Source organism: Somniosus microcephalus, chromosome 24, assembly GCF_052327205.1.
Source record: "Somniosus microcephalus isolate GS21.2 chromosome 24, FLI_Smic_1.0, whole genome shotgun sequence".
In the NCBI taxonomy this organism is placed as follows: Eukaryota; Metazoa; Chordata; class Chondrichthyes; order Squaliformes; family Somniosidae; genus Somniosus; species Somniosus microcephalus.
Window position 1 is genome coordinate 18,239,159 of NC_141010.1, and position 15,769 is coordinate 18,254,927.

At 41.0% G+C, this 15,769-nt stretch overlaps 1 protein-coding gene across 3 annotated transcripts in view; it reads right to left on the reverse strand.

Annotated features, from left to right (window-relative positions):
* Positions 1 to 15,769, reverse strand: part of spop (speckle type BTB/POZ protein) — a 134,292-nt gene that overhangs the window by 19,601 nt on the left and 98,922 nt on the right. For all 3 annotated transcript variants that reach the window (XM_085966281.1, XM_085966279.1, XM_085966280.1), the window contains 3 exons: positions 13,471 to 13,648; positions 11,229 to 11,284; positions 10,338 to 10,460 (listed from right to left, as the gene is read on the reverse strand). In XM_085966281.1, the coding sequence (XP_085822407.1) occupies positions 10,338 to 10,460; positions 11,229 to 11,284; positions 13,471 to 13,648 (357 nt within the window). The remainder of the gene's footprint in view (positions 1 to 10,337; positions 10,461 to 11,228; positions 11,285 to 13,470; positions 13,649 to 15,769) is intronic.

Genomic DNA, 15,769 nt, shown 5'->3' on the forward strand with positions numbered 1-15,769 from the left:
TTTCCCCCCCCAATTTATACATTAAAAAACCTGTGCAACAAATTTATTTTAGCCCTTTCAAAACATTTAAATTTATTTTTCAAAAAATTAAATTTGTTTTAAATATTTCATTAAATGGCATTTAAATTAATTTTAAATACGCAATTTAAAATGTTTTATTTTTGGGGTATTCCCATTCATGCTTATGGGGTTCCTGTACATACGAAATCCCCATAAGCATGAATGAGGATCCCCTTCTTTCATTCGTTGGGCCGGCCCACGTGATCCCAGGGGCGCTTGAGAACCGCATGCACCCCTGGGATATGTGGGCCTCTACCCGCGGGTATCTGGAGGGGCCCAGGACTGTGAGTCTCCGAATATCCCGGACCACCAGGTACGCGGGCATTTTATTTGCGATTGGAGGCATTTCCCCGCAGGAGGCCTCCGACTGCAAATTCAGGGCCATAATGTCTAACAACAGATGGGTGCGATGAGCACAGGAACCACCAGATGGCCCAAAGTATGTCTGTTCACCCAATTATCTAAAGTGTTAGAAATGGTTAGTAATTGTTTGTATTTGAAGTTGTAGCAGGTTCATTTAAAAGATCTAATATATAACTAGGAAGCAGCACTTGGGTCTCAAGTTCCTGCTTCACATTGCCTATTCTGCATGAGGTGGCCAAGAAGGACTTTTTGAAGTCATCACCCATATAACATTTAATCAGAGAATTAGTCAGAAGAACTGCTAAGATTTCAGACTTTTGCTGATTTGGAACAGTTTAGCTATGAAGTATTGTAATACTAGTCTCTTGCTATATTTTACTTGTGTGTAATTATCTTACTTGGAAATAAATTTGACTATCAGTTTTAGCCTGAATATTGCACACTACCCCATTCACTCCAAGCATAAGGGTGCAAGTCTAGGTTTTGGGGATGGGATGGAGTGAGGCAGGGTGGTCAGGTTGCTTACGGAAGCTGTCTTTTTTCTGCGAAAGCAAATTAGGAGTATTGGTAGCAATTTCATATTTTAATAGATGTCTGCCAACTATGATGCAACAAAGATGCGCATAGAATAGGATTCCATTAAAAACGCCTGTGTTAAGGGAACAAGGATTAGTTTCAAAATGCAATAAACCGTCAGTCTCGTTTCCTTTCAATCAGATTTCTGCACCAATAGATGGCTATTCAAGTAATCAGCATCAAACTAATGAAGCAAATTACAAATATATGGTAATAGCCATACATTTTTGAAAGAAAGTTGGCATACAAGAATGTTTTGAGCATGTTGTCGTTATCTTAATCACAAAACTGAATGAGTCACCATTCCAATTGGAAAAAAAACTATTGTTAAAGCAAAATCTGCGTATGATCCAAAGACCTCACTGTGACAGATTGGGAACCATTTCCTACATATCAAAATATATTTCTGCATTATATTTTGCTCAAATGAAACTGGGGCTCTTTTCTAGAGAAGAGGTCAAGGGTGGAGAAAATGTTGTCATTTGTGGGGAGCCCAAAACTAGAGGCCATAAATATAAGAATGTCACTAATAAATCCAATAAGGAGTTCAGAAGAAACTTCTTTACCCCAAGAGTGGGACACACTACCACAAGGAGTAGTTGAGGCAAATAGCATAGATGCATTTAAGGGGAAGCTGGATAAACACATGTGGGAGAAGGGTATGCTGATAGGGTTAGAAGAGGAGGCTCGGGTGGCACATAAACACCAGCAGACCAGTTGGGCTGAATGGCCTGTTTCTGTGCTGCAGACTCAAGGTAACTCGATGTAAACTGAAGCTACATACTCTGACTTTAAGATGGAGCTTGGTTAGCGGCTTTTGAAAGAAAATGGTTTGTCTTTCTCAAGGGCTTGCATGTAAACACCACAATTTTATCTGGAGTTAACCAAGTTTCAATGGACAGCGGTTCACCTCAGTTTATAAACAGACCCGCACCAGGTCAAGATTATTCGCAAATACACCAGATAATGTATACAAGTTTTCTATTGTGATAAAATAACAGTTGTTACTTGTAACTGCTGACCCATCAGGGAATATGAGAGGAAGGCAGTTGATATCTCAAAATTAACACCCATTACATGAAAGATTTGCTTTGATCTTAGGTGTCATAAGCAGGCATGGCGTGATATATTTGCAGCCCGCTCTCTCTACTCTGCAGTACACAGTTTATCTTCAAGCCACAGTAGTGAGAGCGAACTCCATGGGGACAGTGTACATAAAGCATCAAAAGACTCAATTAAAAAGTATGCATAAAAGGACATGGCCATTGGAACACATTTTCAAGTCAGGCTAAATAGCACGCAAGCATAGCATTGTGTTCTTCTCTGCAGTTTCCATTTTGCTTCTGTGCAAATTTCTTACTTGTAATACATTCAATTTCTAGATTTAGTCTAAACTATATGGTCTGACAGTTATATTTCTTGACGTATTGTGTGTTAGAAATGTGTTAGGCATGAGACTTCTAATGTAAAATCTCAGTAAAGAATTGTTAATTGACTTTTTTTTAAATTCATTTCTGGGATGTGGGTGTTGCTAACAAGGCCAGCATTTATTGCCCACCTCGAGAAGGTGGTGGTGAGCCGCCTTCTTGAACCGCTGCAGTCTGTGTGGTGTTCTTTGTAGCGGTTTGGTACAACTGAGTGGCTTGTGGGCCATTTCAGAGGGCAGTTAAGAGTCAACCACATTGCTGTGGGTCTGGAGTCACAGACCAGGGTAAGGACGGCAGATTTCCTTCCCTAAAGGACATTAGTGAACCAGATCGGTTTTTAAGACAATCCGGTAGTTTCATGGTCACCATCACTAATACTGGCTTTTTATTCCAGATTTATTTAATTGACTGAATTTAAATTCCCCAGCTGCCGTGGTGGGATTTGAACTCATGTCTCCGGATCATTGCTCCAGGCCTCCGGATTACTAGCCCACTATGCTACACAGTTACTGTTAATCATGACACTTCTAAGATGATAATTTTCAGATCACAGGGATGTGGGTCTGCTCACAGAAATTGCAATTTGATGTGGATATGAAGAGAGCCTGAATTGTAACACACGTCGTCTCGTATTCAGTTCCTCTGAATTTCACATTAATATTTGCACTGCTGTCACTTTCAGAAACCAGGCTTCCTGGGTCAGCGAGACTATGGTACTGAACAAAAAAGAAACACCATTACTGTGCTAAAGCTACTGAAACATCAGGATTAGCTTTATTACTGCAAGATGAACCATACACTACAGGTAGACTACCCTTTATCCGGACTTCCGAAAACCGAAACCCTCTAAAAAACCTTTGGTTTTTTCGTTCAGCGTAAGTCGTGCGTACGACTTACGCTGAACGAAAAAACCTTTGGTTTTTAAGAGGGTTCCGGTTGCGGAAGTTCGGATAAAGGGTAAGTCGTGCGCACGACCCCCAGCCAGCCCCGACAACCGCCAGCCGCCGACCCCGACAACCGCCGACCCCGACAACCGCCGACCCCCCCGCGGACCCCGCCGGCCCCGACAACCGCCGACCCCCCCGTGGACCCCGCCAACCGCCGACCCCCCCCGCCGGCCCCGACAACCGCCGACCCCCCCGCGGACCCCGCCAGCCCAGACAACCGCCGGCCCCGACAACCGCGGACCCCGCCAGCCCCGACCCCCCTCCCGCGTACCCCGCCGGCCCCGCCGACCCCGACTGACTTACGCTGAGCGTCAGCGTAAGTCGTGCGCACGACCCCCCCCCCCCCACCGCCGACCCACCTTCCGAAATCCGAAATTCTCCTTTATCCGAAACTCGGCTGGTCCCGAGGTTTTCGGATAAAGGATAGTCTACCTGTACTAAACATCTAAAACACAATTTTACATAAAAATACATTTTATTTTAAATCTGTGCTCACCTTTCCATTCCTCTTATTTTCTCTTCCCTAATCATTCTAGCTTTGTTGCAATTTTTCCAATTTAATTTTTTAATAATTATTGGCCCGTAATTTGCGGCCCCCTACGGGCGCATACATGGTGTGTACGCGCCCGTAAGGGCCGCGCAAGTTCCGGGTTTCTGCGTGCGAAGCTTCTTGACAGATCCATTGCATCCCTGGGAAAAGGGCATCCGTGGGCAGAGAGTTGGGCCACTTGCCCAACTTCTGCCCAGCAAATACCTGTAAAATTCTTACGCCTGGTAAAAGCAGGCATAAGGCCTGCTTTTACCAGTGTAAGAGTTTAAATAACCATAAAATTATACAATAAGGCAAGGATATTTTTAGCCCCTTAAAAATATTTAAATTTATTTTTCAAAACATTTAATTTGTTTTAAGTATTTAATTAAATGGCATTTTAAATATTTAATTTTTAAAAAATATAGTTGATGTGTACATGTATTTTTTGGGGTATGCCTATTCATGCTTATGGGGTTGCTGTACATACAGAATCTCCATAAGCATGAATGGGGATTCCCTTCTGGCATCTGTTGGGCCGGCCCACGTGATCCCAGGGGCGCTTGTGAAACGCCTCCGCCCCTGGGTTATGTGGGCCTCTACCCGCGGGTACCCGGAGAGGCCCAGGACTGCGAGTCTCCGCGCCTCATGGACCACCAGGTACGCGGGCATTTTATTTGCGGATCGGAGGCATTTTTTCCTCATTTTAAAATATTCCACTTAATTTTATTTTCACTTTAACCTCTTATATCCTCACCATTTATTTTGGAGATAGGAACAATTTAAAGAAAATTGCCATTTCATTGGCTAACACTAGCTACAAAGACTTGATTTAAAAAAAAGTCAATAGAAAATATTTTAAGATTGACAGTGTCTTATTGTGGAATGTAAGCGGAGAATCTTTGATTTTTTTTTACTGTCAAAACCAGAAAGGGAGGGGGGCAATGTGCAGATTAATTAGCGGCTTCCACAATCCAACAACTAAGCGAGTAAATTCATCCTCCAACCGCGGTTATGCTAGGTCAGGAACCAGTGGTGATTACTGTACTAAACAAAACAAAATTATCAGCATCACAAATTGTGAATCCATCATCTGAGTTCTTCAGACCCAGACAGTTTCGCATAACCCTATCTTCTTCAGAATTGTATCAAGGAAGTAATTTACCGTACTTAATGGCTGGAGGTAATCATTAAAAAGAACAGAAATTTTAATTGGTAATGCACCAGTCTGAATTGGCATTACTTGGTAGTAATACAAGGAGATAAGATTGAAACATCCAAGTTCAAGGAAATGGCTGAAGACATTTTTAAACAGAAAGTAAATGTGATGCTAATTTAACCCTAAACCTCCCCTTCAGACAAGTAGTTATACTGCAAGCTATAAATTGTAATAATCATAGAGCTGCTCAATAATTTTACCTGCAAGAGAAAAATGTGCATGGTTGACACAAACAGAATGACAAGTTGGCGGCTGTGCTCGAGACAGAAAGCATTTTTAAGATGCAAACATGGGGTTCACAAAGAAATGGAGCATGAAGTGTTTTGTGTAAGAAATAAATCAAAGTTAAATCACAAACATGCCATTTGTCCCAACCAGTCCATATCGGCATTTATTCTCCATGCAAGCAAAGCCCTAATCACATTTCCCTTTATTCACCTATCCAATCTAATCCTTAATGCTGATATTGTTTCTTCCTCAACTAACCCTGGAAGTGAATTCCACAGTCTAACTCTCTGTATAAAGATGTTTCACCAGCTCGGTTCTAAATCCCTTAAATTTAATCTTGTATCTATGGCCCTTCTCTAGAAAAAGAATCGGCTTCTATTACCCTGTCCCATCACTTCATAATTTTAAACACTTCTATCATATTGTCCTGTAATCTGTGTTGTTCTAATGAGAAAAGATCCAATTTTTCAAGTCTTTCCTCATATGTATTTCCTCATATCAGGTACCATCCTACCGAGTGAATCCAAACTACGCTCTCTCTAAAGCCTCAATATCTGTACTGCAGCATGCTGCCCAATACTGCAGAAAGTACTCTAACGGAGGTTCTAGTAAGGGTTTATATAGGCTCATCATTACCTCTTGGCATTCATGTTCTATACCTTGTGATAAAATCTAGAATTTCATTAGCTGTTTTAAAAAAAAACTCATCAATCCGAAGTACTGCCTTGAATGTTCTGTGAGCATATACCCCCAAGTCCCTCTACTCTTCCACAGCATTTCCATTCAGAACATAACTGCTGTTTTAAAAATAAAAAAAAATCCAAAATGCATCACCTTACACTTACCAACATTGAATTCTATTATTTCCTACTTTTTAACCCATTCCACCAATCTTATCAATTTCACTTTATAGTTCCCTTTGGTCTTCTAAAGAATCAACTATGCCTCCTATTTTTAAATACATCTCCCACCTGTCCCTCTTATCTAATATCTTAAATCACTGAAACAGTGAACGGAAGTGTTTCCAGGCTGAATCCCGAGGGACCCCATGACCCACTACGCTCTAAAAAATGCCTTTAACGGTTTTGTCCCTTTAATCCAGTTTGTTATCCTCCCCCTAATTTCATACCAATTAATCTTCTGTAAGAATCTCCCATGCGGTACCTTGTCAAAGTCCATGAACACTACATCCAATGCATTTCCCCCATCTACCATGCCTGCTACCGGCTCAAAGAGATCCACGAGGTTGGTTAAGCACGACCGTTCTTTTTGAAATCCATGCTGTCTATTTCTAACTTTTCTCTCTTTAGATATGTGCTAATTTCATTCTTAAGTGAAAAACTCAAAAATTTTCTCTACCACCGATGTGAAGCCAACTGACCTGGATTAACTCTGCCACCCTTTTTAAAAATGGATGCGACATTGGCTACTCTTCAATCTTCCACACACACACCAACACTCAGTCTAAATTCTAATTTCTAAAGCCTCAGCAATTTTCTCCCTCAGGATTCTTGGATGTATTCCATCAGGCCCTGGTGCTTTTGTCTTCCTTTAGCATAACATCTAAAAAATGTTCTTTTACCCTCATAATATTGTTCATTTAGCTTTCAACCACTTCGGGATTCAGCTCCTCTCCGATATCCTTTCCTTTACGAAAGACTGATGCAAAGTATTTACTAAATATCTCTGCCATTTATTGATCATTTAAAAATACTAAAAGGCTACGTATTGATGATTGAACCATGGACAACAGCCGAGAGCAAAAATACCCCTGATGACAAGTTCAAAGTGAACCAAGGATAAGTGTATCCTTTTATGAAGTGTACCTTTGCAGTACAATGGCATACAGCAATCAGTCATTGCGCACTTGTCTACTAAGGCAAAGCTGGGAGAGTAGCAGTGCTGAATAAACTATCCCTATAAACTAAAGGGTACAATCCTAAAGGGGGTGCATGAACAGAGAAACCTGGGGGTATATGTGCACAAATCATTGAAGGTGGCAGGGCAGGTTGAGAAGGCGGTTAAAAAAGCATACGGGAGCCTGGGCTTCATAAATAGAGGCATAGAGCACAAAAACAAGGCAGATGAATCTTTATAAAACACTGGTTCGGCCTCAAATGGAGTAGTGTCCCCAGTTCTGGGCACCACACTTTAGGAAGGATGTGAAGGCCTTAGAGAGGGTGCAGAAAAGATTTACGAGAATGATTCCAGGGATGAGGGACTTCAGTTACGTGGACAGACTAGAGAAGCTGGGGTCATTCTCCATAGAGCAGAGAAGGTTGAGAGGAGATTTGAGAGAGGTGTTCAAAATCATGAGGGATCTAGACAGAGTAGGTAGAGAGAAACTGTTCCCATTGGTGGAAGGGTCGAGAACCAGAGGACACAGATTTAAGGTGATTGGCAAAAGAACTAAAGGGGACGCGAGAGAAACTTTTTTATGCAGTGAGTGGTTATGATCTGGAATGCACTGCCTGAGCGGGTGCTGGAGGCAGACTCAATCGTCAATTTCAAAAGGGAATTGGATAAGTACCTGAAGGGAAAAAAATTGCAGGGCTACGGGGAAAGGGCGGGGGAGTGGGACTAGCTGAAGTGCTCTTGCAGAGAGCCGGCATGGGCCAGACTGGCCAAACGGCCTCCTTCTGTGCTGGAACCATTCTATGAATCACAAGTGGTTAAGCACTTTGATCATCTGTTAGGCATAACGGGCAAACTCTTGTTATGCCTAACAATACCATGATGAATAAAAGGGAAATCTCTATTTTTGATAAGATACTGACAAAAATGGATGGACAGCAGAAAGTTATCCTCTTTCATAATACTGACAAAACACTACCCTAAGAATGAAAATCTACCTGGCAAATGTGTTATGATCTCAGGAAAAGGGTTGGGCGATATAGGTTTTAATGCAGGGATGGATAAAAACAATTGACATTACTATAATGCTCATCAAGTACAAAAATGTCTAAGTATTTGAGGGGGTAGAGGATAGCAAGGGGATACCTAACAGAGGGACAGGTCAGGGGGAGACAGAAGGACAGTTAAAGCAGAGGGCTTTAAAGAGATTTTTTTGAAGGCAGCGAGGGAGAAGATGAAGCAGAGATTTTTGAAGGAGGCAGGAACTAGTTGGCTTAGGGAGCAGACAGAGATAATGGAACAAAGAATGAAAAGTGTACCTGCGTTGGAGGACCAGAGAATGTGTGCAGAGAGATAGGTTTGAGGAGATTATAAAAAAGGTACAGGAAGGGGATGTAAAAGACCCTGAAAGGAATTGAAGAGGAGCGCAGAAATAAAAGTCAACTCTCTGGGATAAAGGAAGGCAGAAGAGCTGGGCAAAGATTGGGGTGAAAGGGATGAGAGTCCAGATGAGAACACGATCCATGGCTTTCTGGATGATTTGCAGTTTATGGATGGTGGAAGTGGGAAGGCTGGTAAGGGAAGTATTTGAGCTCAAGTGGTCTGAACAGTATGAAACTGAAGGTCAGGAGCTATGCTATATAAATATACTAGCTGGGGGGGCCCGGCGTTGCCAAGGCTTTTTTGTAAAACAGCAGTTTACAGGGCCGCGCGGTTTACGGCCGGCCGCTGCCCCGCTCTGTGTCTTGGGCCGAGCGGTTGTGAGGCCCGGCCCGAGTGACCCCAACTCTGAGGGGGAGAGAGAGAGAGAGAGAGAGAGAGAGAGAGACTGGGGGGGGGGGGGGGGGGGGGGGAGAGGAAGGAAGGAAGGAAGGAAGGAAGGAAGGAAAGGAAGGAAAGAGAGAAAGAAAGAAAGAAAGGAAAGAAAAAGAAAGAAAGAAAGAAAAAGAAAGAAAGAAAGGAGAGAGGAGAGAGACTGGGGAGAGAGAGAGGAGAGAGACTGGGGAGAGAGAGAGACTGGGAGAGAGAGAGAGACTGGGAGAGAGAGAGAGACTGGGAGAGAGAGAGAGACTGGGAGAGAGAGAGAGACTGGGAGAGAGAGAGAGAGACTGGGAGAGAGAGAGAGAGACTGGGAGAGAGAGAGAGACTGGGAGAGAGAGAGAGAGACTGGGAGAGAGAGAGACTGGGAGAGAGAGAGACTGGGAGAGAGAGAGACTGGGAGAGAGAGAGAGAGAGATGGGGAGAGAGAGAGAAATTGGGGGAGAGAGAGGGCTAGAAATTCGGTATCACCCCATTTGGAGAGGGAAGGAGAGAGAGAGAGAGAGAGAGAGAGAGGGAAGGAGAGAGAGAGGGAAGGAGAGAGAGAGGGAAGGAGAGAGAGAGGGAAGGAGAGAGAGAGGGAAGGAGAGAGAGAGGGAAGGAGAGAGAGACAGACAGAGACAGAGAGGGAAGGAGAGAGAGAGAGAGAGAGACGGGAGAGAGAGAGAGAGAAAGAGTAGAGAGTAGAGAGACTGGGTGGGATACAAGTTATGGACATGACTATGAACAAACCATTCAACTAGCACCACTACACAATAGCAAAATACTGCAGATGCTGGAAATCTGAAATAACAGAAAATGCTGGAAATACTCCGCAGGCCAGGCAGCATCTGTGGAGAGAGAAACAGAGTTAACGTTGATGAAGGGTCCCAGACCTGAAACGTTAACTCTGTTTCTCTCTCCACGGATGCTGCCTGGCCAGCTGAGTATAACTAGCACCACAACTGGACTACAGGGACAATCATGAAATTACACTAACAAGTAATCTGATGAAACCAGGATTGCTTCAGATACTGGGTGCATGGCAAGATGTTAAACCAAGACTCTGTTTTCCTAGGATTTAAAAAAAATGCTGGAGCTCCAGCAGCATGAAAGAAGGGAGGATTGCCCATCTGATGATGATTTGCACAGCAACTCTGAATCAATCTCCAATGATAAATAAAGCCAGAACTACAAACTTTGCTTTTGTTTAAGGGTAGGTACAGATGCCCGAAGTGAATAACTGCCAGTACTCTCATTTCAATGTCATTTGAACCCATACTGTTCCCTTGTTAAATACTGGCCAACTCTGATATTTTTCCATCCTCCCTTCTCACCTTATCAGCAGCTGCAAGCAAGTCATCTGCCATTTTGTCAAGATTTGGCGCCTTTCCCGTATAAATAAAGCACATCATCTCCTTAAAGACTTCAGGCTCCACGTCATTAATTTCCACTCGGTTCTGTAGAAAATTAGGGGGGAAATATTTTTAAATTAAATCCTGCAATGAGCTGCTCATTGCCTATATTTCTTTTATGACAAATCTAAAGAATGAATACTGAAAATCAACTTAATCTTCATAATTACACAATTACAGCTTTTACAGGAGGAATACTGTACATCAATGTCTTGCTGGTCCATCATTTTTCCTAAATGTACTTTATCACATTTAACACTAGAAACACAGAATTCTGCTGGATAAAATATACAAATTCATTTGTGCATTTTGATTATTAGGAGCTGCAAAGTACATGTTGCACTTCGTGTTAATAATTCCTCTCAACGTCCAACCCTCCACAAATGTTTAAAGAAGGGATGGGAGAAGAAATACTTTGAATGCATCCTCATGTAATCTTGGGTGCGTGAGGCTATTCAGCATACCAGTCCATAGCACATTTTCCCAGGGCCATCCAGCTCTAGGTCCTCAAAGGCTACTCTGAGGTCAAAGACCCAGTTAAAGCAAAAGTGGCCTCTCCAGGGCACAAGGTCTCCCCAGTTACTGATGTCACCAGAGCAGCCTGGAGCGAAGACCACTCAATATGGTAAGTCACCAATGGGTGGGAAATCTCGCATTTTCACTCGCATCTTATTTAAGTGGCGACTCAGGAAGTGCGTTACACAAAAGTACTCCACCTAGATTTTTCTTTCCCATTGAGAAGGGACATTTTGTGAGCACCACAGACAAAGTACAGTATATATTATTTCTGATTACAAATCACATATGCATTACCTTTTTGCTTTCTTCCATTTCATGCTCAAACATAGCACTGAAGACTGGGGAACGAGCTAAAGATAAAGAGATTTTTCTTAATTTAACGATTATAATTCAAGTGTTCAGGCTCCAATTAACCACCAATGATTGATTGCACTTAATGTTAGATTAGTAGTTTAAACATTTACAATGAAGGTAGGGAACATAAAATGCAGCTCTTATCTAATCTAGCTTATGCATGTTCATTTTGTGCAATTTTTAAGTCTAAAACCTGAAAGGAGACAAACTGCCACTGGCATTTAATAGTTCATACCATATTTGAACACCTGAATTTTGTTATAATTAATTTGTAAGCATCTTCATATCACTGATCAAACCACAATCACAAAAGCATATATATGGGTCAAAATGTTAAATAGTTTTAAGCATAAATTCAAACTGAAGGAACAGTGACAACCAAGAACCATAGCAGAGACATTAGAGAATCAAGCCTATGGCCTTCACAGATTTCTGCCTTTCAGTCTCAGTGCCTGAATTTGGGTGCCATAATAGGTTTAAGTTTTTAGCCTTCAATCTAAATAAATCTGGTGGGACTCAGCCAGAACAGATTTACTGTAATATTGCATAGCAGTAACCCACCACATACACAACAATGTACCATTTATTCAATGGTCATTTTTTGGGTAAAAGGGAAAACTCCAGGCAATTCACGTAACACTCCTCCAGTAACTGCTCCCCAACACTAATTCATCGTTTAGCATTTTATCTATACTCAGAAAATTATGTTTGGAAATGAATGTTTCCTGCTTACTGCAGCCACCAATTCCTATGGCGAGATCAGTAGACTTGCGTCACCAGGTGCAACATCACACTGCTTGCTGCTGGCTCAAATGAATTGAAATCTAGAAGCCCTGCAACATTTTACAGTAAATTAATTTTTCTTCTTCCACAGTGCAGAATGGCCATCAACGACTCTTCTGTTTAAATCACTAGTAAATAAACTATTACAAAAGCCCTCCTTTGCTCACATTTATAGTTTCCCTATACCGACTACCCAGCAATAGAACAGAGTGACACTTGGTTAACAAAATGCTGACCATCTCTCCAAAGCAGTAAATGAGTGCTACACAAGGAGATTGCTCACGTTCAGCTGTATAAATGAACTCATTAAAAGAGCCCATAAATCTACACATTAGAGGAAGATTCTATACAAATTAAATATAAAAGTTAATGCAAAGCACCAGGATCCAAAATAAATCACTCAGATAGGAGACAATATAGTGGCCAATCCCACACTAATTTCCCACTTCACTCTGTATTAGTAGCAATAAAAAAACCACAATATATCACTGGTATGTGAGGATAAGGCTGGTAAGTGCATTTTTATTTCATGTTATCATCTGCACTGTTTCTCAAGGACTGGGATCACTTTCTGATATAACTCAGCCTCCAAAACCACTTCAGCCAATGCTCGAAAAGAAATATCTATAGGCTTTAGCTGCATTTCCATCTTGGACTCCTTGTAAATATATTTGTTAGTCTAGTTGAGAAGGAACTGTACCAATAGCACTACAAGCCAGCACAGATGAAAAATTTATATTCAGGACTCCAAAAAAGAGAGCTGGAAATATAAATGAGCTCCATCAAATTAAGATGCATAGTGGTTGAACTTGTCGCTCATCAAAACCATCTAGAAAGGTGTGAACGTACCTTCACTTAAAAGCATAGTGGGTTTAATGTGCTTTGACGAACACCATTTGTTATTCTAAATATTACTGCATACCACTCTTGCGACAAACAGAATTCTCAGTGGCAACATACTGAATATGACATTTATCTAGCTCACGAGTTGGACCCACACAACTTATTTGTAACTTTGGTGCTCCCTTTATTGAGATAAATATTCTGGATTCCATCTCATCATCGAAATAAAGGGGTTCTGTAACCCAAAGCCAATTCTGACGAACTGACACACCCAAAATATTAATTCACCGTTCTCTTTCAGATGCTGATCAATCTTCTAGGAATTATGACATTTTGTTTTTACTTCAGATTTCTAGCATCCCTGGTTTCCTTTGGAATATATATTTTTTTAAATGGTGGAAAATCAGAAATAAACGATAATGCACTAGGTTAAGACACTATTCTACTTTGGTACACTCTGTATTAAAAGAAATGTATCAATTCTGAAATATGGTTTGATACATTCCTTGGAGATACGCCTAGTAAAAATCTATATGGGTTCAAGAATGTTCCAAACCTGCTAGAATTGCTTTATGTGCTTGAAACTCTTGGCCTGCTACACAAAGGCAACAGTCTGTAAACCTAGAATTCTCCCATAAGCCTCCAAGCTCATCTGCTAACCGACATTCAGGAACTTTCACCATATTCATGGTGTTCTGGCCCGAGATATTCACTGAATCCTGGACCACGCTAACCTAGAGCGTAAAGAAAACACAAACACAGTAGGGTTACACCAAAAGACATTATTGATACTAAATCCTTAATTTTCCAATCAGCATTATTTAAAATAAATGCACCACCACCAGTATTAAAATAATGCCGATTGGAAAATCCAGGCTTAAAGTCTTTTTGTGCATAAACTTTGTACAAAGCCATTGTAGTCAGACTGCGGAAACATAATACAGGTTAAAAGGGCACGGGGAAATCATTACAATGCATTTCCTACTTTGATAATCTATTGATTCGTTGAAATGCCACTTTCCTTATAAATTCAAATGTCAATACACGGATATACCCCAAAGCTTGACCGACATGGGCTGCAAAATTTATTCATTTTGGAAGCAACTAAAACAGCAATTCGTGAATTAAGAGATTTTTCAAAGTTCTTTCCAATCAAAATCGCTAATAGCTTTTGCTGCCTTTCCAAAACATTTCTGCTTTCCTAATTGTCTGCAGCATAATTTCTGGCAGGTTTGCTAACACACATACTAGTTTAAACAGCTTGCGAATGAACAACATTCAAAATGGCGGCGATAAGAAAACAGTGAACAGAGAAGATATATAAAATTATAACTTAATACAGAGCAACATAATTTTATTCCAGCAATCCTTAACCACCAATGGGAGACACACGTCATATACTGATGCACATATTTAATAGCCGATCTATATAAAGAACAGGACACAGAGTTTAAAGTAATTACTTCCAAATTTGTAGATATGTTAAGCAATCCATCTTTATCTATGAAAATAAATCACAGGCTCATTAGCACCTATGAACACTCGGGCACACTCATTCATTATCACAGAAGGTTCATTACACTATGTGCAGTGATTATATAAAGGTTCAATGTAGACATTACAGGAGTACTGATTTTACCTCGTTAGCTAGTGGACATTGATTATACTGTAGTTGGTTAGGGAAATAACTAACAATGAACTCCCTGTAGACAGGTGAACTGATGGAATAGGTGCAGAAACTAAGCCAAGCGGTGGAATTTTAGAAAAATATGACCATGTCAGTGCCACAGCAAAGCTTTAATATAGCCGCAATATTTAGCTTCAACTCTTTATACCCTGAATTGTGTAAAATATGGCCTTGGACATCTTCCCACAAACTGCATAGAATCGGATCGCAGATTGAGAAATAGTTGTGGAAGGCATGTCCTTCCCATAGAACTGAATGGAGAGACTAATTTTTGATTTATATCAACAGACCTTCGAAACATGGAAAAAAATATAAATGCATGAGGCATCGCTACAAGGCTGTCACGAGGAGCCATATAACAGTGCATTAGTGGGTGACAGAGGCTATTTTAAAGAATTTATTAAGTAATTAAAGTTACTTGGGAATTTAAGATTAGTGATCATTTATATTGTAATCACATACTTCAGTAATCACTATTTCAAAAGCAGGTAATTATAATCTTTATTATAAATGGAAGTGAGCAACAAAAATATGAGCTAAAAAATACTGAAATACAAATTCCATTACACATTTTTCTAATACAACCAGGAAAATCCAGGTTTAACCTATAGTTGGTGCTACAGTTCGCCTTAGTGGTGGGGGAGGTGGAAATAATCAGCCATTATTGCTATCTAGTGACACCTGCTATAAAAGTGTTCATGTGTAGACATCAGCTGAGAAGAGAATTGGACTTATCTACAATACCTCTCCCTCCACCAGTCAAATAGTCTGCCAACCCGCCAGACTCGCATGCTCCCAGCTAAGCATCCCGAGGCAACAAACCCTACAAAATATTTAAAAATCCTTCTAAATTCAAAGCTGGAATTCATCTGTCTAAATCAACACGCCCCATACACAAGCGAGTGTTGAAGCAAAGGATTAAAAACAAAGTTTAAAAAAAAAGTAGCTCTTCATCATTTCCTCCAAACAACGATGAAAGACTCCTGACCATTCATCGTGTAAAAGTTAGCCACAAAACATACTTAATCCTCCGTAGGAACAGCCTTAATCATGTCTGCATCACTTCATTATTTCCCAAATGTTGCTTGTTTTGCATTATTACAGTAAGAGACTTCCACCTCATCAGATTAAGCTGTTCTCTGGAGTTCCCACGAGACTTCAAGCTCCC